This window comes from Vombatus ursinus, unplaced genomic scaffold (genome assembly GCF_900497805.2).
Source record: "Vombatus ursinus unplaced genomic scaffold, bare-nosed wombat genome assembly UNPS02014778.1, whole genome shotgun sequence".
In the NCBI taxonomy this organism is placed as follows: domain Eukaryota; kingdom Metazoa; phylum Chordata; class Mammalia; order Diprotodontia; family Vombatidae; genus Vombatus; species Vombatus ursinus.
Window position 1 is genome coordinate 62788121 of NW_020954556.1, and position 25113 is coordinate 62813233.

The 25113-nt window shown below is 41.2% G+C and overlaps 1 protein-coding gene across 1 annotated transcript in view; it reads right to left on the reverse strand.

The window, feature by feature from the left end:
• VAT1L (vesicle amine transport 1 like) overlaps window positions 1-25113 on the reverse strand; it is a 118769-nt gene that overhangs the window by 52731 nt on the left and 40925 nt on the right. Inside the window, exons 4-7 of the mRNA XM_027865259.1 lie at window positions 19523-19665; window positions 13240-13343; window positions 8665-8720; window positions 3787-3981 (exon numbers count right to left, since the gene is read on the reverse strand). Coding sequence (XP_027721060.1) covers window positions 3787-3981; window positions 8665-8720; window positions 13240-13343; window positions 19523-19665 — 498 coding nt within the window. The remainder of the gene's footprint in view (window positions 1-3786; window positions 3982-8664; window positions 8721-13239; window positions 13344-19522; window positions 19666-25113) is intronic.

Consider the following 25113-nt stretch of genomic DNA (forward strand, 5'->3'; position numbering starts at 1 on the left):
TAAGTATTGCAAACTGTCTTCTGGCACTAGGAAATTGTGTGGGCTTGATGACTCACTGTGTCTGGCCCAACAGTGGCCCTGAACACGTACGTTACTAAGTCTGATCCAACTGCAACATTGAATGGATATTTGCCCATACTGCCAGAAATTAAAGAGGTCACTGACACGTGACATCAGAAACACTGGTTAGTAGATAAAGGTGTGGATGCTGCCAGTCATCCTGACCCTGGAAGACTAGTCCTTCTGGGATGTTGCTGTTAATTCAGAATTTCTCTTTCAAATAATAATAATAATAGCTGGCATTTTATAGCATTTTAGGATTTTCAAAGTGTTTTTCATACAATATTTCATTCGATTTTCACAACAACCTTGTAAGGGACTAGTATGACTCCCATTTTACTAATGAGTAAAATGAGGCTGAGATTAACTGACTTGTTCAAAGTCACACAGTAACCATCTGGAGGGGGTATGAACCCAGGTCTTTCTGATTCCAAGGTTTTTGCTCTATCCATTATACCATACTGCGTCACCCGATTTTAGAACTGGGCCAGAGTCTTCTTCATTGTTAAGTAAAAAATTGTGAATGATTTTAGAGTATTTTTCTTTGGTGGCTCCATGATTTTCTTTGTGTGACATTCCCTCTACAGACCAAGGATGCATTCCTTCTCCCAGACCCTCATTTCTTACTGTCCTTTTCATCATTCATTAAAGACAGATTCTTCTTTCTGCACAGATGTACACATGCTTATCCCTTCTCTGCTCAAAATCCTTCAATAGCTCTTTATTGTCTACTGGATAAAGTTTGAAATCCTTAGCCTAGCAGTCAGAACTCCACATTCTAGAAACTTCCTTTTCAGCCTTTTCCCATATACTGATGTTCTTATACTCTACCTTCTGACCAACATGTTCCCTGAACCTGTCTAAAGATCTTCCATATCTGCTTTTGCTCTGTAAACATAAGGAAGAAGACCCTAGAGTTAAAGGTAGAAGGAGTGGCTGCCACATCCTTCTTCTGATAATTAGTAGCTGAATGACACTGGAGAGTGTCATTTCCCTTAAACATCTCTCCAGGATGAAAGGGCTGCTATCTATGTCAGTGGAAGGATTGCTCACACAGAAGTTCCACACCCTGACAAAACTGGATGTCCACAAATACTTAAAACAAGCCATCTTCTCCTTGCCACCTGTTAAATTCCTGCCCATTTTTTCCAACCCAATTCTATTATCACCTATTTCATGACTCCTCCCTTTTGATCCTCTCTCAGACATCAAAAAAAAAAATCCCCTTCAGAATTGACACAGCACTGTGCTTGCAACTCTTTGATACATTTATGAATTATTCCATATCATCAGTATTTATGTTTTGTCTGTCTACTACTACTAATAAGAATAATAGCTAACATTTATATAGCTCTTACTATGTGTCAGGCACTGTGCTAAAGTGCTTTACAATTATCACATTTGATCCTTACAACAACCTTGTGAAGTAGGTGCTATTATTAGCCCATTTCGCAGAGGAGGAAACTGAGGTAAACCAGAGGTTAAATAACTTGCCCAATGTCACACAGTTATCAAATGTCTGCTATTGGCTTTGAACTAAGGTCTTCCTGACTCCAATCTTGCTCTATCCATTGCACTACCTAGCAACAACCTCCATGAGGGCAAAGACTGTGCCTTATTTAAACGTGTGTCCCCCCAGAACAGGACTGTGCACTTAGAGACGCTTAATAAATGTTTGAATGGAATTGGGTCAGCGAGTCTTGTCCATGTTTTCCTACAAAACTGCCGAGAGGATCCCCCCTACCCTGGCTAGCACACAGAGGTTGTCCTGTGGTTGTTCCAATATTTGAGGGCTACCAGCCCAGCCCAGGGCCCTCTGCCCATCACGCCTTGCTCTACCATAGGACCTGGATGCTTCTTTCCCTTTTTTTTTTTTGGCTAGGCAATGGGGTTAAATGACTTGCCCAGGGTCACACAGCTAGTAAAGGTCAAGTGTCTGAGGCCACATTTGAACTCATGTCCTCCTGACTCCAGGGCCAGTGCTCTATCCAACTCGCCACCCAGCTGCCCCTAGGATGCTTTCTTTCCTGTCATACGTGTATTCAATGACATTTTAATGCCAGCTATACCAAGTCTTTGGCAATAATGCACTGTTAGCTACACAGGTGGGTTTGGTTCATTTCAGTGAAATGAAAAAATGAAATGAAAAAATGAAAGTTCATCTTTGCTAAAGATACATCTGGGTCACCTCTGTAAACCTGGTGCCAGGAGGCAGCACTAGCCCTCTACCTGTCTCACAGACCCATCCAGTTCTTCCATGCTTTTGCTGTGTGGAATCAGGACATTTTTGTTTTATTTCCTACACCTTTCTGCCCCATGCTGTGGATTCCGGATGAACAGGACTCCTGGTGCTCCTCAGTCTCATTCAAGCCCACTTCACCTCTGTGCATTCTTACTGACCACCAGCCTTTCTCTTCCTTCAAGATCCACACTCAGGGTCTTTCAGTGCAGGGGAAAAACCAGTGGGCTTGAAATTAAGAGAATGGCTGGGGCCCAGTCCTGGCTGTACTACTTATGTGCTGTGTGACCCCGAGCAAGTTCTCGTCCTCTCTGAGCTTTATAAAAGGAGGGAATTGTACTGGATGGTCTGAGGTTCCTTCCCACTCTAAAAATTGATCAACACAAAGCTCTCCTTTGGAGACAGCAAAGAGAACTGGGTCTACTTTGTCTAGAAATGGTTTTTTTAAGTTCAAAAGGGGATCCAGACAAGCAGGGCAGTTGTGGTACTATGATGTTCAATTTAATATACACTTGAACAAACTGGACATAAGAGAAATTCACAGTTGCATAGACTATCTTTTTCTTCTTCTTTGGATATCAAAATGTTCATATTTGTTGGTGCTGGTTCAGCTCAAAATAAAAAAGAACACTTTGTAAATGGTTCCTGTGACCAAAGCTCCTCCTCTTAATAAGCCCTATCAGTGCCAGCCTATGAGTTCCATCCTTCATTTTACAGAAATTACACATTTATCTCATCTAAAAGATCATCGTGACTCATATCCCTTGATGCTTTCAGGTAACAAGGCTTTTTCACCACAACCCACCAGGAGGGAAGTGAATTCAGTATTACCTCCCACCCCACCCCCCACCCTACATTTAATGAATGAAGAAATAGAATTGAAGAGACGAAATTTGCTCAAAGTCATATTCCAAGGAAGTGATAGAGCCAGGACTTGAAAACAGGATTGATTCTAATGCAAGAACTAACTTAGTTAACAGGAGCTCCAGTTTAGAGCAGGAAGAAACCTTAGAAATCTCTAGTTTAGCAATTCTAAAACTTTTTGGCATCAGGACCCCTTTACAGGCTTAAAAACGATTGAAGGCAGAGCTTTTGCTTACATGGGTTATATCTATCAATGCCTACTGCATTATCAATTAAAACAACAGCATTATTATGTAAAAAGTAAATGCCTCCACAGAACCCCAGAGAGGGTCTTTCGAATCCCCAGGGTCTCCAGACCCTACCTGAGGATTATTACTCTACTTTAATCATTTTACTGAGGGCTAAAGACACTAAATGACTTGTCTAAGGTCATACAGATAGCAAATGGCAGACCTGAGATTTGAATCTAACTCCCCTGACCCCAAATCCTGGATTCTTTGTACTATATTGTGCTGTTGGCTAACAAGAACCTTAAAAGGCTAGGAAAGGGGATCACTGATCTCTTTCTTTCAAATACCATGCTAAAACGTCAGTGTTGGTTATCAGAAAAGCAAGAGTCTTACCTCTTCCAGAGCCCATAATGAGTCAACCATGGGTTTGATCTTCTTCTCGTTGTACAGGGCTATGAGTTTGTCCATTATACCTTTAATCAGGCCTCCTCTGCCCTGTTTGAAAAGGAGATTGAGGAGCGAAAATCCAGCAATGACTTTGTTCTCCTCATACAGCTTAATGGGATTCACCTTCTCGACCTGCCACCACTGCGGATAGAAGTGACAAGAACATTAGAAGAAATGGGGAACAGAAAAAAACAGTCAAAGCTATGTGCCCATGACAGAGGAAGAGAGGGTGCCACCAAACTCTAAAACTTTGGCCACTTGAGATTTAATCCTTCCATTAGTAACGCCTCCACAATAAAAATAATGATAATGATATCACTGACATTTATATGTTGTCTTCAAGTGTGTAAAGTGCTGTGGGACTTTGGGCAAAGCATCTTCCCTTTCTGGCATCAATTTCCACCTCTGAAAAATGAGCAAATTGAAGATGAGCTCTAAGGTATATTACAGACTTAACAAGCTACATTTTAAGGGCCTTTGTAGCTTTGAGCTTTTGTGTTCTAAGGCCTTTTCTAGGCCTAACATGCAATGGGAGGTCATGGTTTTTCATACTTGAGCCTTTCTTGAAACAGCTGAAATCAGGTCCCTATGGAGCTCTCATCTGTCCCTTGACTTAGCACTTAAAGAGTCTTTAGAGATCATCTGACCAATTCATAATTGGAGATGTAGAAACTGATTGATGAATGGTGAAGTTCAATGACTCAGATGAGGTCAAGAGATAGAAAGTGGAAGAAAAAGGATCTGAAATCAGATCCTCTGACCTCCATTCCAGAATTCTTTACACTCCACCATGTTTGAAGGCCACTCATAAGCATATACTGCCATTGGCATGGTTATTCAGCCTGCTGCTGCTGCCAAAAGGACTCAGTCCCACTCTTCACACCATATGCAGTTTCCAACAGGGGCCCTTGTTTTTCTGAATGCTTCAGTCAAACATGTACACAATGCAATTATTGTGTTAACATTGTGCTTATGGGAGCCTGTATTTAGGGGAGAAAAGGGAAAACACTTTGTACAAGTGAATGTAATTTGGGACCAATTTGCTTACCCACAGCAATCTGTCAGCATTGAGTTAATTACAGCAACATAAAAATAGCTATTCTTGTTCTGAAACCAGTCATCAAGAGAAATGCTCACACAGGCATCTTGTCTTTTCATTTTTTTTCTGCGATGAAATAATTCTCCTCCCAGATATTAAAGCTCAAGAGGAAAGAAACCTTTAATGTCTATCTCAGAAGGGCAAGGAAGATTACATGAAGTGGTTTCAATTAGATAGTGAGTAGAGGAGATGGTGGTACCACAGACCATGGAATTTGGAACTGGAAGAAACCAGTCTCTTCCGCCACAAAATGAGGAAGTTGGACTAGACAGGACCCAAGGCTCCCTTCCAGCTCTGACATTCCATGTTCTGTGTTTGATCCTCATAACAACCCTGGGAGATACGTGCTATTATGATCTCCGTTTTACAGATAAGGAAGGAAACTGAGTTTATGTGACCTGACTTGCCCAGGACCATACAGCTAGCAAGCATCTGAGGCTGCATTTGAAGAAGAAGAAGAAAAATAATAGCTACCATTTATATAGTGCCTACTGTGTGCCTGGCACTGTGTGAAGCACTTTACAATTACTATCTCATTTGATCCTCACAACAACCCTGGGAGGTAAGTATTATTATTACCCCCATTTTATAGACAAGGAAACTGAAGCAGACAGAGGTTAGGTGACTTGTCCAGTGTCATACAGCTAGTCATTTTTTGAGGCTGGATTTGAATTCGGGTCTTCATGACACCAGGTCCAGCATAAATGGCATAGCAGATCATAATAGTACCGATACCTCCCAATGTTGTTGGGAAGATCAAAGGAGAAAATATTTGTAAAGCACTTAGCACAGCGCTGGGTATACAGTAGGCCCTTAACAAATATTTGTTGCCTTCTCTTTTGACATCCTATATCCTAACTTCTATCGGGAGCCTTGACTCTGACATTCTATCAGTTTAAGCATGAGGCACACAGGTTAATACAAATTGATTCTTACTTGACTGGAACTTCAGGTTAACTGCATTTCTGAGCATGATGATATAATGGAATGACATTAGGAAAATTACAATCTTCCTGGCAATGGTTATCCCATATTCTGAATTTTGCCAATTGACAGATATTAATTCTTCTTCTCATCTAGAGTTAGAATCTCTGAATCCTAAAGCTGAACAGAAATGGTGAGGCCAACTAAGCCATACTGGAGATGAGATTCCTTCTACAACATCTCCTATGAGTGGTTACCCAGGCTCTCCTAGAAGGTGTCCAGAGCTGAGGACCTCACTACCTCCCAAGGTGGCCCAGCCAGGGTTGGACAGCTCTAATTATTAGGAAGTTCTTCCTGACATTGAACCAAAAGGTGTCTCATTGTAACTTCTACCTTCTGCTTTTTAAGGCCAAGAAGAACCAGTCTAATCCTTCTTAATAATGACAATTACTTAATGAATTCAATTAATGACACTTTGTGACACTTCATGAATTCAGCTCAACAAACAAATGAGGTCCCTAATGATGATGTCCCTTCTACAGGGGCACGAGAGACACAAGACAGACGAGAGCAGAGCTATGGAAGGAGAGAATCTCTTGTCCTGCTACACTCTGCTCTGGTGAGATGTCATCCGCAGTGTTGTATGTGGCTTTGCACGACACATTTTAAGAGAAACATGGAGAACCCAGAGCACTTCAAAAGGACATTGGAGATCATGTCTTGACAAAAGGTTCAGTGGAAGGAACTTGGGGGAAGCTTAAGAAAAGGGAAGAAGCATTTATTAAGCACCTACCGTGTGCCAGACACTGTGCTAAGCATTTTACAAATATGACCTCATTTGATCCTCACAACAACCCTGCAAGGTGCTATTATTATCCCCATGTTACAGTTGGGAAAACTGAAGCAGAGATTAAGTGATTTGCCCAGAGTCACACAGGTAGTAACTGTCTGAAGCTAGATTTGAACTCAGGTCTTCCTGATTCCAGTTCCAGTGTTCTATCCATTGTGCCACTAAGACGACTACAGAAGGGAAGCCTTAACACAGTGCCTTGGACATAACAGTGTTGTTGTTGGGTCTTTTCAGTCATATCCAACTCTTTGTAATCACATTTTGGGGTTTTTTTTGGTTTTTTGTTTTCTTTTGGCAAAGATACTGGAGTGGTTTGCCATTCTTTCTCCCGCTCATTTTACAGATGAGGAAACTGGGGCAAACAGGGTTAAGTGACTGCCCAGGGTCACACAGCTAGGGTTTGGACTCACAAAGATGAGTCTTCCTGCTCCATCCACTGCACCACCTAGCTGCCCAGGACCTAGCAGTAGGCGCATAATAACAAATGCTTGTTGAATTATCTGGAGACACGTTAGCCATCTTCAAGTGTCTGAAAAGCTGTCATCACAGAGATACGAGACTCGTTCAGTCTGGCTCCTGATAAGAGCTAGGAGAAGTGAGTGGAAGTTACAGACACACAGATTTCAGACATAAGAAACTACTAATAATTACAGCTATCAGCAATGGGATGAGCCTTGGGAGGTAATAACATCCCCATCACTAAAGGTTCTTATTCCAAGGCTGAAAGACTCCTTCTGGGGAATGTTCTAGAAAAGATTCCTGTTCAGATACAGCGTAGACGAAATGCCTTCTGAGACACCACACAGACGCTGAGATTCTAGCTAGAACATTCAAATTCTATAAAGGTTCTCGGTAGATGGCAACAGGCCTAATACACAAGCAATCTCTGGTTAAATTAAATTGAGCATTTCTTGCATTTTTGCCCCATCTACCACACCAGAAGAAAACTGCTGCTAGTAAATTCATTTTTATAGTCATTGTTCTGCTCCCTCAGGCTTTTAAAAATTCAGCCTAATTCTACGGGTGAAAACCAAACACGTTGCTAGGATGAATAACTTCAGAAGAAATTGACAGGATGTCTGGTACCTATATATCTGTACTTACACAACCTTCTATCATCACCTGTATTACTTCTCCTAGCATTCGATTTGCTGTGCCACTTGTGTTGGGCCTAGAGTCAAGAAGATTTGAGTTCAAATCCAGCTTCAGACACTGACTAGCTGTGTAACCCTGGCTAAGTCACCTAACTTCTGTTTGTCTCAGTTTCCCCATCTATAAAATGGGGGAAATAATAGAACCTACCTCCCAGGATTGTTGTGAAGGTCAAATGAGAGAATAATTGTAAAGCGCTTGGCATAGGGCCTGGCACACAGTAAGCACTATATAAATGTTAGTTATTATTATTTCAGGGCAGCCTCAGACACTTCATAGCTGTATGACCCTGCATAAGTCAGTTAACCTCTATCTGACTCAGTTTCCTTATCTGAAAAATGAGGATCATAATTTGTAAAGCACTTATAACATTGCCTGGCACACAGCAATCACTTAATAAATGTTTGCTCCCTTCCCAGTTTCTGATCCCATCTCTGCACTCTGCCCACCAAGAAGTGGACTTGGGCTTGCATTTCTCAACACAGTATCCTCTGCACATTCTTAGACTCCCTCCCCATATCCAAGTCCCCTCTCTGACATTTCAGAAGTAGATCGCCTTTTTCTAACCAGAGTATTTCCAGACCATCCTCTGACACTAACATGGGTTCCCTCCAAGAGGCTTAACATATGCTTGGGCCTGCGGACTTTCCCAAGGGCTCTTCTGCTAAATGGCTTTTGGTTCCTCTTATCACCTGCAGATCTCCAGCTGGAGCCAGCTTGGCTAGGAAGGAAACCCCCCCTCCCCCCCCAGCCCATTACAGCAACGTGGGATGCGTGTCACATTTCTACAAATACTCACTGATTTTGCAAAGCTGAAGAAGCTCTTGGTCTCCCCTGTCACGGTGTTTGATGACCCTGTGAAGAAAGGACATGGGACATGAGCCACTGAGAAGAAAAATGGCACAGTCATGCAGTGACAAGAATACTGAAAGCCTGGGGCAAGTTGCTTCTCCTGTTTTTTTCTTCAGTTTCCTCATCTATCAGCCTGGATGATCTCTATGACCCCTTCAAGCCCCAGATCCTAGGAAACAAATTCTTTGGGAAGCAAAAGCATTGCTATTTGCCCCAAATGAAAGGGTTGTCATCGTAACTCTTAAGGTCCTTGGAAAGGAAGGGGGGAAACTGAGAGGAACAAAAGAATTGAAGTGACTGGAGGCCGCAATGAATGAGCAGCAGTGGAAAACAGACAAACAAGCAAACAACTTGGCTTAGAGAGAAAAGAAGGCTCAGAGAGACCACAGAGGCTGTCAGGTGGTAGAGGGGCTAGACTTGTTTTGTGTGATCAGGAACAGGAGCAATGGGTGGAAGCTGAGGAGAAGCAGATCTAGGCTTGACATAAGAAAAGGCCTCCTAACAATTGGAATTATCCAAAGACAGTACAGATACCCTCACTCAGGTGGAAGTGCATTTTCTCCACCTTTGGGGCCTGCCACTGGCATCTGCATGGCCATTTCTCAGGGAGGCTGTAAACAGATTCTTGCTTAGGCAGGATGGTCTCTTGGTTAGGTTAGATGGCCTCTGAGGCCCCGTCCAACCACTCATCTGCTAGTTATCACTGAGCAAGGTATCCGAGGACAGCAGAGAAGGAAGGCACCGAATGCAGCCTGGGGACCTTAGTTTTGGTCCCAGCTCTGCTACCGATTAGTTGAGATTGAGGCTGTCACTCCCTGTCCTCTCCTCGGTTCTCAGTAAAATGGAGACTGTTACTGACTTGACACCAGCCTCCTTTCTGTTCCTCATACATGCCACCTTGTCTCCCGGCTCTACGCATTGTCAATGGTCTCTTTCTCTACCTCTTGGCTTCCTGGAAGGAAGCTTCAAATCTTAGCTACAATCTACCTCTGCAAGAGGCTCTTCCCAGCCCTCCTTAATCTTCGAGCCTTCTCACTGAGACTATCTCCAGTTCACGTTCGATGTATCTTCTTTGCATTCAGCTGTTTGCATAGTCTTCCCCATTAGACTGTGGGCTCCTTAAGAGCAGGGCCTGTTATTTTGCCTTTCTTTGTATTCCTGGTGTGTAAATCAGCACATGGCATACAGGAGGTGCTTAGTAAATGCTTGTTACCTTGACTTCCTACCTCACAGAGTATAAGAAAAACACTTTGTAAATCTTAAAGATCTAGATGAGAGGTGCTTAACCTGGGGTCCATAGATATCCCTCACCCCACCCAAAGATAGATTTCAGTGCAACTATGAACCTGGATGGGGAAAAGATTGCATCTTTATTTTTACTAACCTTTTTTATTTTTTTAAAGGAGGGGGTTTGAATTACTTTTTTAAAAAGGTTTTCTTTTTTAACTTAATGTCTTCTGTTTCTTACATCATCACAGTTATCCCCAGCAACCTTCCCCCTTCTCTTCCTAGAGAGCCATCCCATATAACACACAGTAGTTTTTAAAGATGGGGAAAAAAATCAGCACAACTGATTAATATGCTGAAAAAGTCCAAAAACATGTATGTGGTAGTAGCTGTGGGCCTCCTACCTCTAACAAAGTGGTGAATTGGGGTTCTTTTCTTTTCTTTTTTTATTTTTTTACTTTCAGGCAATTGAGGTTAAGTGACTTGCCCAGGGTCACTCAGCTAGTAAGTGTCAAGTGTTTGGTCTGAGGCCAGATTTGAACTCAGGTGCTTCTGACTTCAGGGCCGGTGGTCTATTCACTGCACCACCTAGCTGTCCTGGGTTCTTTTCTTATATCTCTTCATTTAAGTCATGCTTGATCTTTATTATTTTGTTACATTCACTTCTGATTTTTTTGGTGTAGTTTCACTAACCTTTAATTGAAATTTATAATTTCCTTCAATTATTTGAAAGTGTGATTCTGAACAGGGGTACATAGACTTCACCAGACTGCCAAAGGGGCCAATGACACACACACACACACACACACACACACAGAGACAGAGGACAGACAGACACACAGACACACATGGTTAAGAATGCTAGGTCTAGAGAAATGGGAATAATTATTTCCCTGGAATAAAAGGTGACTCATTTCATGATAATTTTTTTTTTTGTTATTTTTGAAAAACAGACATCTAGGAGTGATTTGTGCTGACTTATGTAAGCCCTTCAATACGACATTTGACTGCCTTACTGAAATCCTTTTCATATGACACACTCAGGAACAGGCGGACAAGGCATGCATGGGTCCAGAAATCATTTAACCTCTCATCTGCTAACTTTTTTTTTTTTTTAAATCTGAACTATCTCACTCAGGCTGCAAGTACAGAGGCTAATCATGAGTCCTACCCACTACAGATTGTCATCTGCTTTGTTTCCTACTTGAACCAGTTCATGCCTTCTTAGGCAGCCTGGTGGTCCCGATACCAAGGGCTCACTGTATTGAAGCTGGACTTACTGAAAACATGTAAACAGTTTAACCCACCAAAACCTGGAACTCCTGAGCTCAAGAGAACCACAGCCTTCCTAGTCGTTGGGATTACAGGTACAACCGTGTCTATCTCTGATGACTCTTACAGACTTTGGAGAAGGGAATCAATCTTTTTGAAGTCATTGTCATCAGAAAGGTCACTCCCTTTCTGGACCTCTGGGATCTTTGTGATAGGGGTGATGAGGTCTAAAAGAGTTGAAAGTAATTTCTTCTAGGACACCTATACCCAACAGCAATGAAACCAGGCAGTGTTTCACCTAGTCTATGAAAAAGATCCCTAGGCTGGAGTCTCCTAGTGCTGCCCCAAATTCGGGGTGTGACCTTGGGCAAAAGTAACTCCCTCTCACTGTGCCTCCGCTTCCTGTTCTGTGATATGAAGGGGTTGGGCCAGATGCTCTCTATGATGCCTTTGAATTCTGAGAACGTATGTTCTATGTGCTAAGGTGCCTTCTAGCTCGAACATTCTGCGTTTCATGTTCTAAGGTCCCTTCCAGCTGGGACATACTTTGTCCTGACTTGAAAGGTCCCTTCTAGCTTGGTCACTTGATGCTCTAAGTTCTAAGGTTTTTTCCATTTCTGCTCTTCTATGTTTTATGTCCTTGAGGTCTCTTCCAATTTCAATTTTGGGTTATATTTCCTAAGGTTCTTTCTAGTTGTTGCATTCTCTGTTCATTCCACACTCTGTGTTCTAAGGTTCCTCTCAGATCTGACACGCTGTGTTCCATGTTTCAATTTCTCTTTTAGCTTGGTCATTTTTTGAGTCTACAAATGCTCCATAGTGATTCATATCCAGTCCCTCAATCTCAACCAGTGTTCTACATCAAACATAAACTTTAAAGACTAAAGGTCTCCCCAACAGTTCCCTTGCACAAATCTCAATGTGAAGCCACAGAATGTCAGAGTTGGAAGGGAATTAGACTTGTCAACAGAGGTGAACTCATCCAAACCTTCATCTTACAGAGGAGGAAAGGAAAGCCCTGAGGAGCGAGGGTGTGACCCCCCCACCCCCCACAGTCACACAATAATTTAGTGACAAAGCCAGGATAAAAACTCTGTTCTACCTCCAAGACCACATTCCCACCATGCCATGCTGTGTAATCCTGAAGCTATTAATAGATTTAACTTTTAAGGGCAACAGGTTGAATCAACATACTTTTATGTCCTTAGAATTTGTCCATATGAACAACAGCTCACTTGTGAAAACCATGACTTTCTTTTTTGTAAAATGTGTTTAATTTTTTATTGTGAACACTAACAAACACAAATATTTTAATATAAAAAACAAGAAAGGGGCCTATATAAGAGACTGTGGGTTTCTGTTATATATGCTGTATTTTCAAAAAGCACATATATGTATATATATGTACATGTAGTTTAATAAGATATTAACAAAACTGTTAGATGTTTTTGTGTCCCTTTCCATATTTTTCAGTTTTCTTCTGTTCATTACAAAATGTTTTCTTGATGTTCTTTTTTATACGAATATCTATTCATACCCAGTCAAAATCAGGCCACGTAGTCTGATGGTTTTCTGTTTTGTCTTGGTTTTTTTGTGTACCCCTTTTGCAAAACCTTCTTTAAAAGTACACATAATACAAAGGCAGGGTGGTGTGCTAAAGACAATGCTGGATTTGGGAATGGGAGATGTGGGTTTGAATCCTGCTTCTATCATTCAATAGGTCTACAGCCATGGGCAAGCCACTTCACCCATTTCCTCATGTGTCAAACTGGGGATGATAATAATTGCCCTATCTAACAAGGTTGTTGTGAGGCAAGTACTTTCTCTACTTTAAAGGGTCATAGAAATTATATCATTGTTATTTCTTGTCTTGAAATTGGGAGTATCCCAGGAAATTATTAGATTCCTTCCTCCCCATCTTTTGCCCCTCCCCCTGATAAAACCAAACCAAACCCTAAACTTGACAATTCAAGATATTTCCCCCTTTTCTCACAGATGTGCCCTTTACATCTTCTATACTTACCATATAAAATATATGTTCCCAGAGGTTTCAGAAGACTGAGACCTTTTCCTGTGTTTTCTCCACATAGACAGTCCAAGACAATATCTACGCCTTCTGGAGAGATTCTGAATGGCAGAGAAACAAAATGCAAGACAGGTATGCACCAGGGAATAGAGAAGATTATCTTTTTCCCCTTCCCCCTTATTATTAATTATAGATCCCAGAGCCCTGGGACTTTTGCTGAATTGTCCCTAGCTCCAGATGCAGAAATAATATCATGCACCTGATTTTGTTGCTTCTTTAGTCATCTAAACATCTTAATTAGAAAGTTAAGGCCCAAACTTAATTGCAAATAGAATAATTTAGTCAAGAAAAAATCTGAAAGACCTGGAATTTAGGCCTCCCACAAACTGCCATTATTCTACCTTTCCAGTCTTATCCCATACTATTTCCCATGACATACTCTATACTCTGGCCAAACAAGGTGCCTCATCTTCCCCACATACATCCATTCTCTGATACCTGTGCTCACGATGACACCATCTTTCATCTCTCCCAGGTGATACTCTACTCATCCTTGAAGATCTAGGTTGGACTGGGTGACCTTCTAACCCTTTGATTCTATGATTCTGCATATTGCAACCTTCTCCGGCAAGTAATAACCTTTCTCCTATTGAGAAGGGCACATATTGTCCCAATTTTTGAAAAGGAGGAAAAAAAAATGGGAGTGTACAATCTGTAGGACAGTGAACTTGACTATGGTTCCTGGCAATAATCTAGAACATTTTACTGAGGTGATAGTTAAGGCAGCTAATTGGCACAGTGGAGAGACTGGACTTGGAGTAAGGTTCAAATCCTGCCTTAGTCACTTAATAACTGTGTGAACCTGAGCAAGTGACTTAACTTCTCAGTCTCAGTTTCCTCATGTGTAAAATAAGTGAGTTGGACTTGAGGCCTCTAAGGTTCCTTCAGGGTCTAATTATGATCTTGTGATCCAGAAAAGAATTTAAAAGCAATAAATGTAAATGTACCCTTGGGTTCATAAAATCAAGTCTGCATGCGTGAGATTGGGATGGTATGGCTAGACAATTACTCATTTGAAAAATACTTCGGTTTTAGTGGCCTGCAAGCTCCATGGGTCAAGGATATGATATGCCCACCAAGAAAGCCAATTCAATCTTTGCCAACATTTAGTGTGGCATAGGGTTCAGGAATAAGGAGGTGGGAGATGGCAGTTTGCTCAGGTAAGATGGCACTGGAATAGGATGCTATCCCGTGTACCACATTTGAGGAAGGTAGTTGATAAGTTGGAAGAGTGTTTAGGATGGCACAGGGCCTTGAATTCATGCCATATAATGATTGGCTGAAGGGATCAGAGATGTTTAGCTTGACATAGAAAAGGCCTGGAGGAACATGATTGTTCTTGTTGTTGTTCAGTAGATTTTTGGTCATATCTAACTCTCCATGGCCCCATTTGGGGTTTTTTTGGCAAAGGTACTGCAGCGGTTTGCCATTTCCTTCTCCAGCTCATTTTACAGAGGAGGGACTAATGCAAACAGGGTTAAGTGACTTGCCCAGGGTCACAAGGATAATACGTTTCTGATGCCAGATTTGAACTCAGGAAGATGAGTCTTTCTGACTCCAGGCCCAGTGCTCTATCCACTGTGCCACCTAGCTGTCCAGAGGGACATGACGGTTATTTAGAAATATCTGAAGGGTTGTCCTGCTAAGGGGGGTTGGAATGGTTTTGATTTGAAGGCAGAATGAGGAACAATTGGTGAAAACTGAAAAGAGCCAAGGTTGAGCTTGACAGCTTTCTAACAGTTACAACTATCCAAAAGGAATAGGCTATCTCCTAAGGTAAGCACTCCTCCTTTATTGGAGATATTCAAGCAAAGGCTTCACAATCAGTTGGCAGGATTGATGTCTTTTGGGAGATGGCTGTTGGACCAGATGGCCCCTGACGTCCCTTTCAATTCTAAAATTCATTTACTTTGTAGGTCTGTATACATCTGCACATGATACATACAATGCAATCATCCTGTGCTATGTTCTGCGGCTACTTGTGTGTACATTCTATGCCCTTTAACACTTTATAATCCTGATGGGAGGGGGAGCAAAATCAATCTCCTACTGAGATTGCAGGTGTCTTGAAGTGCCTGGTGCAGGAGGTGCTTCATACAAGTTACTTGCATTTCACCTTTTCTCAAAGGCATGGTGGGGTGGGAGGAGGACGGAGAGCGAGAATGAGAAAAGGGGGAGGGAGGAAAAGAGAGGAGAGATGGAAAGAAAGGGCAGGGGGAGTAACAGGAAAGGAAGGAGAGGCAGAGAGAGAAAGAATCCAGAAGTAGAATGGAGAGTAGGAAGAAAAGAACAGGGGAACTCTGACTGCCATGGCCTTACATTCAAAGGGCTTTCACATAGAAGAGGAAATTGACCTGTTCTGCTTAGGTCCAAAAGGTAGATCTAGGGACACGTAGGAGTGAGGGGTGGGAGGTAGGGGAGGGGGAAAGGGCTTCCTAGCAATTAAAGATATGCTAGAGTGGAATGGGTTGCTTCTAGAAGCAATGGATTCCCCACCACTGGAGATCTTCATATGGAAACAGGACAACCACACATCGGGAAAACTGCGGAGAGGATTTCTGCTCCAGCTATGAGTTGGATTAGATGCTTCCTGAGGTCCTTTCTAGCTCTGAGATTCTGCTATTCCATGAATAGCAGATTCCTTTTTCTAATGTAATATTTCCTTAGGCACAAACTTCAAAACAGCAAAATATTTAGCAATAATCAGACCTTCTGCTTACAGCCTAATTATTGAGAAGGCAAAACCAAATTCCATTGTTTGGGTCTGTTATAAATCATCCTGTACCAAAATACCTGATCTCAGCTAATAGCACAGCTGTAAACACATCAGCAGCTCTCTTTAATTAAGTGATTATGTTAAACAGTGGGGCCTTTCTTGGAAATGAAAACCTTGAACAGATAACGTCCCAATTTCCTAATCCCCTAAATCAAGGACTACCTGGGTGTCCTTCATACCTGCAGTGCAATTATCTAGTGGCTGAGCCTGGGGGAACATTTTATGGTCCCTTCTTTCTCATACTTCAAGAAACAATGAACAGATGTATAGGTGACAACTGGAAAAACAGCCCCTTGCTGAGAAATTATTTTTATACTATAGTTCCACTCTAAGCCTTAATCTCACCCTTTGTCCCCTCCCACAGTGTACATTCCAGCTAAATTGGCCTACTCTTCATCTTGGCTCCTCTCATTTTTATGTCTTCCTCCACACCTACAATGGTCTCACCCACCCTCATCTCCTTTTATTGAAATCCTTCCCTTCCTTCAAAGCCCATCTCCTGTAGAAGATCACCTTCCTTGAGAATCCTGCTTACAATGATCTTATAGCTATGTTGGACACTTCCTTATCATAGTCTTGTTTGGGTCTTATCTCCCCAGGTGTATCTCTAACATGCCCCAAACTGATCTCACCTAGGTCATAAGCTCCTTGCAGGCAGAATGTGTCTGATTTCAGCTTGAAGCCTGATGGGTTTAATCTATGAGTTTGAGGAGCTGGACTTTGACTAGGATTATCCCATGGGCCACCTGGAAGTCCGTCCCCATACCAGGATAAGAACCATTTCATTGTCTTGGTCAAGATGAGCTGTGCACTGTCTAATTGTGAATGGAAAGCACGAAGCCAGTCTCATATCAGAAGCCACTTAGGCAATGCAGAGAATCAATGTTCCCTTGGAAACCATCTCAGCTGGACGTAGAGGATGTTTGATGCCATCCTTTTCCAGAGGTAGAAAACTCCTCTTTCCACCTGTATCCAATCATTTGCTAAGTCTGGTTGATTCTCTCTCCACAACATAGTTTGCATTCATCCATCTCCTTCTCTCCACTCACATACATCCCACCCAAATTTATGCCCTGGTCATTTTTCACCTTGTTTATTGCAACAGTTTCTAACTAGTCTCCCTACACCCAGGGGCCGCTCCCTCCAACTCATCGTCTATACAGCTACCAGACTGATATTCCTAACACCAGTTCTTTGAGTCTGCTAAAGAAACGTCGGTGGTTCCCTATTGTTCCCAGGACTGAACACAAGGCACTTAAAGAATGGTTGTTGAATTGGGATACATTGAATTTAGTCTTTGTGAGTGCAAGGCTAGAGTATCTGGCATTTAAAAAACACTGACATGAAATGCACACAGTCCTTTAATTCTAAGATGCTGGGGAGTTGTAGATTTCTCTGCTCTTGACTCTCCCTCCAGCTCTTTTCTTTTATTTTTTTCTTCTTTTCTCTAGGCTCTCTCTCCTCTTCCTTCTCTCTTTTCTTTTCCCTTCCCCCTTCTCCTTTCTTTTTCAGTCTTTCTCCCTTTCCCTCCTTTTCTAATGCCTTACCACCATCATTTTGAAAGATTTCTGGAAAATGTTCTATTGTAAATTGCCCTGAGTAGTAATTACTCTTCAATAAAACTGTCACTAAAAGACTCCTGGCCCCTTTACTCAGGAATTCATTTCTTTTTCTTACATCTTTCAGTTCAAGCTTGGTTTCTGGTTCTCTGCTTTGCTCCTGTAAACCCATTCTTGCTCAGTGAGCTCATCTAGTCTCAAGGCTCCTACCATCACCCAGTGCTGACTATGGTGATGACTCTCAAAATGAAATCTCCAGCCTCAGTCTCCCTCCAGAGCTCCAGTCCCCAATCTACAAAGGCTGGGGGACATTTCATCCATCTATAAAGACTAAACACAGAAAATGTTTAGTCAGTTCTAGAGAAGATACAAATAAGCCAGGATCTCATTTCTGGATGCAAGGAGCTCACACTTAGCTATCTCCTTGATTCCTCAGATTTAACATGCTCCAAACTGACCTCATCATACTCCCCAACAAATGACTCTTTTCTCACTGTTTTGTTTTCCATATTCACTGCATTCCCAAACCTTATAAATTCTACCTCCAAAGTGTCTTTTGTATCTGTTCCCTCCTCTCCATCCTCACCCTGATCCCTGTCATCATCTCCTCACAACCAGATCTCTGTAACAGGCTCCTCTCTGGGGCCTACGCACTTCAGACATTCCTGACACCCCCCCCCCAAAAAAAACCTGTACAAACTGCCAGATGTTTAATCATTCTTAAACACTGACCTGATCATGTCACTCCACTACTTAAAAGTGAAGATATGATCAGCTGTTATCATTAATCAGCTACAGCCTGGAAGATTCTAATTAAGTATGGTATTAATTTCCGAAGGGTTCATTCATCCAAAATTTATTAAGCATCACTAAAGGCATCCCTATGATTTCTTTTCATGGCATGAAGGGGACCCTGCTCTTAAAAGTAATGCCAGTAGAGCAAAACTCTGGTAGTCCCTACCAGAATGGAAAGGAGTTGAGTAAAGGCACATTGTTCAAAGATCAGACTAGCTAGGAGTGGAAAGGCTCATCACCAGAAAGTGGGCTGCCAGAAGATGAATTTTTCATCATAGCAACGCATAAGAACTATCTACTAAAGCACAAGAGATCACAATCTTCACTAGCAGAAGATGCAGACACAGAGAAAATTAAAGATCTTTTGAAACACTCAAGTATGTGCAGAGGGTTGTGCTCGGATCTAGGGGAAGTGCAAAGATGAGGGAAATACCATCCATATCTCCAAAAAGCTTCCAGTCTAGTACGGGTGATAAGACACTGACAGAGATGATTATAAAACACATTAGGATATGATAACTGCATGAGTTAAAGTACTAGAAGATCCAATTTACAGATGAATAGATCAGGGGAGTCTTCTTAGAAGTGGCATTTAAGCTAGAATTTGAAGGAAAGAGGGGGAGCATCAACAGGTAAAGATATAGGGGATTAGAAAATAAGAAGCCCTCCAGATATAGAAAAGAGTAGAGGCAAAAGCACAGAGATGGGAAAGACTGGGACATGTTCATGAGAAGGACAATCATTCTGTTTAGCTGAGCATAAAGGACATAAAGGGAATCAGTGTGAGATCAGGCTGGGGAGGCAGGGTGGTACCAGATGGTGGAGGGTCTTGAGTGCCAGTTTGGAGAGTGTAGATTTATTTGACAAGCAATGGAGAGCCAGTGATGAGTTTCAGAACAAAAAGCAATGGTACGTAGAATGCATTGGAAGGAAAGACCAGACAGGAAAAGGTCTAGAAGCAATGTGTATTGCAGATGATTCCCGAAACAGCTAAAGAAACGACAAGTTCAAAATATCCCAAATTGGAGTCATCCCCCTGTGATTTTCATGGTTCCATTAGAATGGTCAGCTTTGTGGGTTAACATCCTACCTTTTAACCTCCTGCACGTAGTCAGCATTTCTGTCAAAGAGGTGGGTGACTGAATCTTTGATGGCTTCATGCTTGAAGGAAGAAGCAGTTCCAAAGACTGTGACGTTGGGGATAGTTGAGCAGAGCTGAGCAACAGCCTGGCCCTGAAAATGCAAATCATTACATTAAGCATTGATGGAACACGTTAGTGCCAGCCACCTTGGCTACCTTTCAAACGGCTTGGGACCTTCACTCTCTCCCAGCCTCCAGTGTATCTAACACACTGTTTTGCTAACAAAAATCAGGCCCACAAATATTTATCTTCCTCTAATTCCCAAGTCTGATCTTATCACTGTTCTATATCAAACTGCTGAATACCTCCACTTGGCCTAGTTAAAAAAAACCCCAATATCCTTATAGGGCATTCAAGGCCATCTACAGCTAATTTTCCCAGCCCCATTTTACAGCTATCACCTTTAGGTGCCCCACACCCTAGCCAAACCAGATTACAAATTACTTTGCAAACTTGGCTCGCTCTATTTCCTTCCACTGATGGGACATGCTACTCCAGGGGTTTGCCACCTTTTTTATGTCCTAGGCCCCATAGAAAGTCTAATGAAGACTGTAAACCCCTTTTCAGAATACTTTTTAAAAAATGTATAAAATAAAATACATAAGAATACAAAGGAAACCAAAGGTTAATGAAAATAAAGATTTTTTTCCCATTCAAGTTCACAGAACCCCTAAGATCCACCCACAGATTGTCAATGGACCCCTGGTTAAGGACCCCTGCTCCAGTCAAACTGAATGATTCCCATGCCCTCAAACACGTTCCCTACTTTTTTTAATTAGGAACTTGACAAACGTGAATATTTCCTTACAAAACGAAAAACAGAAGAAGAGAATTGTGTGACTATGAATCTGCATGTACAGATATTTTTTAAAGTACGTATTAAATTTAACACAGTATTGCCAACACTACTCCACTTGTCTATGTCTTTGGAACCTTCTTTTGCACCCTTCTGTTTATTTTAAAATTTTTTAAATTGATGTCTTTTTTATATCACTATAATAACCTTCCCATATACTCCCCAATAACCTCTCCTGGAAAAAAAAGTCTCTCCCCCATAACAAATAGTCAAGCAAAACAGAGCAACACATTGACCTTGTCTGAAAGTGCATGTTTCATTCTGCACTTCTAGTCACTTCTCAGGTAAAAGGTGGGTCTTTTGGAATCATCAGTGGTCATGATATTGATCAAAGTCTTAAGTCTTCACAGTTATTTTCCTTTACAATGTTGTAGTCATTGCATGACTCTCACCTTAATTTTTTAAAACCTTTGTGTCTTTGTTCACACTGATGTCTGTGACTGGAATTCATTCCTTGCCCATATTTCTAGCTATTGGCATTCAAAGCCCAGCTCAGATGTCACTACCAAGATTTCATTAAGTCTTTCCCGATGAAGTTATCTTTCCTTTCTTAGGCCTTTCAACAGCATTTTGCTTATCCTTTTCTGTGTTGACTGAATGTTAAAATGATCTAGAAGTGTTTCACATCCTCCTGTTAGACTGAGTTGCATAAGGACATGTCTGAAGTCAACTATCTCCCACAAAACCTAGCACAATGTTCTGCACACATTAGGTGTTCATCACGGTTTGAATTAAATTAATATTAATTACTTGTATTTAGTGACTAGATTTCAAGCTACTACTGAGGAATACAGGCACATGAAGAAAAGTTTGTGTGATTTTAAAATTCTAAATGACACAAGGAACATTATACATATTTAGAACATGTAAGACCAAGAACATGTTACTATGAACTCAATTTTTTAGTACTGACCGTGCATTCAAAGATACTATCACTGTTTCTGTCTAGGAGCTTATGTCACAAATCAAAGAGAAAATATTTCCATTTAAGTAAACTGCAGGAAGCAATACTTGCTTATTGTATTAATTGCAGGTCTTCATATTAGTGACAAAATCATATGGGAAATGCAATTTCCTCATCACTGTTAAAATGTTAGAAAACCATATGCAGAATGTCAGAGTTTAGAACATATAATACAGCATGTCAGATCTGGAAAGGCTCTTTGAATACAAAATGTCAGAGTTATTTTCTCTGACCCCTTCATTTTACTGGTAAGAAAACAGACTTGGAGGGAGGAATGACCGCCTCAAAGTTATACAACTAGGTAGGTGGAAGTGGAAATTAAACCCATGTCTCCATTTCTCAGTTCACTGGTCTCTCCACCAATCCATGCTCATGCGTTCAAATTCTGACATTCTCTATTAAGTTGGCAAAGGAGATGCTTCTGACTTCTCATAAAAAGTTTCATTAATATGCCTACCTCTGACTTGGAATTGAAAGATTTAGAATAAAAAATTATTAGTATTAATCTGTGTCTTCTTACATTTTAAGTCTCATCTCCTACTTTTCACAAGTAACACCAGCCATACTGAACTACATGTTGTCCTCATATATGTCCTGCAGTTTCCTATGTCCATCCCACTGCTCATTCCAATCTACATAATTTTCCTGGTTTTCTGTAAGTTCCAACTAAAATTCCATCTTTTATAGGAAGTCTTTCCCAACCCCTTTTTACTCTAGTGCCTTCCTTTTGCTAATTACTTCCTATTTTTCTGGTACATGGCTTATTTTGTATATATTTGTTTGCATGTTGTCTTCTCTATTAGACTACAAGCTCCTTGAGGGCAGGGATCTTTTGCCTCTTTTTACATCCCTGGTGCTTAGCACAGTGCCTGGCACAAAGTAGTTGCTTAATTATTAATCCATAAACATTTGTTTATTGATCAGTTGCCTGGAATGCCCTCTGCTGCCCCTCTGCCTGTTGAGTTGTTAATCATCCTATAAGTGGCCAAAAGAAACATGAACAAACAGTAAGTATTCAAAGGAAGATCTGCAAACTATAAATGACCACATGAAAACATGCCCCAAATCACTAATAGTAAGAAAAACGAAAATCAAAACAATTCCCTAACTCCACTTCACACAATACAGACTGGGCAAAGATGAAAAAATGACACAACAGTCAATGCTATAGGAGCTGTAGGAACAAAGGTACACATGGATGCAGTGATTATAAAAAGAAAAAGATGATTGTTCGATCTTCTTATTCTATGTTATCATCATTTCTAAATAGATACCTACCATTTTTCCTACCCATTGAGGCACCCCTTACACCAAAGAATAAAAGAAAGAGAGAGGGAAGACAGTTTAGAAAAACAAACCAACTACTTTGTGCAAGCTGTTTTGGGGGCAGCTAGGTGGTGCTGTGGATAGAGCACTGGCCCTGCAGTTAGAAGGACCAGAGTTCAAATCCAGCCTCAGACACACAATGCTCACTAGTTGTGACTCTAGGCAAGTCACTTAAGCCCAACTGCCTCACCAAAAAAAAAAAAAAAAAAAAAAAAAAGCCATTTTCCATGAGAAGTCTTTCCTGAGCACCACTCCCCCAACCTTAATTCTAGTGCTTTCCCTCTGTTGATCATTTCTAATTGGTCCAGCATAAAGCTTATTTGTATAGAGTTATTTCCATGTTATTTCCCCCATTAGACTGTGAGCTTCTTGAGGGCAGGGACTGTCTTTTGCCTTTCTTTGTATCCCCAGCCCTTAGCACAATGGAACTTGCCATATAGTTGATGCTTAATAAATGCTTATTGAGTGACCAACTACAGCAGAATTATCACTTCCTCCAAGGCTATTATTAATTTACCCTAAGAAGGAATCAGTTTTTAGCACCCTGAAGCCTCTCAGCTATTAAAGCTCATAAGTCTGTGGCTCTGGATTTGTTGCTGTCAGGTCTCTCCCATTATGTGTGTGAATTCTTAAGCCATGGAGGACAGAAATTCACATTGAGTTTCTTTGCCTACTTCTTCATTTTGGAAATCCTACCGTCATTGGTTGCTATTTTAAAATGATTTTCCTAGTAGAGGGCAAAATAAATAAATAAATAAATAAATAAAGCACAGCAGAGAAGACCTGGATTCAAATCTTAGCACCTCAGCAACCTTAGATAATACCTTACCTTCTCCGTGTCTGTTCCCTCATTGGTAAAAGGCAAGATTTGGGCCAGATGGTTTCTAAGATCCCTTCCAGTTCTAAATTCTTTGGTCCTATTTATCCAAATTTCCTTTCTGTCCAAATGGCTCATCATAATGGAAAGCAGTTTTCCTAATGCAGCAAAATGGCTTGGCTCACTAAAATTGCTTCCTGGGACTTGCAGAATGCAAGAGAAGGAAATATTGAACTTACAGGTTTGGAGTCATATTGTTCTCATTTAGGTTGTAAGGAAAAGATTTTCAAAGGCACAGATATGAAGAAGGCGTGCAGCATTGGCTAGTGGGGAAATCCTGGATGATAAGAGGAGGCCCCTTGAGAAATTTCTGATTTGAAAAAAATAAGTTGTAAGGAAGGCAAACTGATGGAATTATAGTTCCTGAATTCAAAGAAATGTAAGAGGTTATTCAATTCCACCTTTACCTGCAGCAAAGAATCCCAAACAACTGGTTGACAAGTGGTCATCTAACCTCCCCTAGAAGACCACCAGTAACAGGTGGTTCACAACCTCTCAAAGAAGTCCATTCCATTGTTGGATCTCTCTAATTGTTTTGTTCTTTGGAGGTAAGTAAAAAAGTCTGACCCTTCTTCCCCATAACAGACCCTCAAAACTTGATGAGAGGATCACATCCCTCCCAAGTCTTCTCTTAGGCATCACTGTGCCTGGCACATAGGAGCCACTGAATAAATTACTGTTGGGGCAGCTAGGTGGTGCAGTGGATAAAGCACTGGCCCTGGAGTCAGGCACTTAACACTCACTAGCTGTGTGACCTTGAGCAAGTCACTTAGCTCCATTACCTAGCCCCCCATCCCCCCATAATTATTGTTGATTGATCCAGGCAAAACATATCTAATTTTGTAACTATGACATAGCACGGTCTCCAGGTCCCTAATCACCCTAGTCACCCTCCTCTGGATATATTCTAACTTGTTAATATCCTTACCAAAATCTGCAAGCTAGAACAGAATTTACATAATAGCTTCTTCCACTAATGAAAAATTTCCTTGTAAACTCACAATTAAAAAAGAAGAACCCTACTGATTTGGGCTCTTCCTGCACTTAACCTAATTCAGAGGAGTGTTTTCAGCACATGGATGTAGTCTCCTTTACTCAAGCCTTCCACTGATGCCTCCTTGTAGTAGGAGGTGACGATGGGTCCCTAAAGATTAAACAAGCTATGAGCAGTCCTACCAGAGATGGCAAATGACTTTCCCAAAGTTCCATAGCTAGTAAGTGGAAGAAATGGATTTAAAATTCAAATATTCTGACTCCTAGTCTAGGTTTTATTCCCATTGCTAGGCAGTAAGAATGAGGTTCTGAGAACTGCTAGTTTATGGAAAGCTGATAATTTCAGAAGAGCTATAAAGGCCAGTGAAATTTCCATCTGGTCCTAAAGGAGTTGTTGAATGAGGAAGGCATACTAGTGTATTATTGAAAGTCAAGCTACAGGAGGTCAACAGATAATAATGTTTGTGTATGCATTCTTTTTTTTCTAGGGTTTTTTTTTTTTCCTTTTAGGCAATTGGGGTTA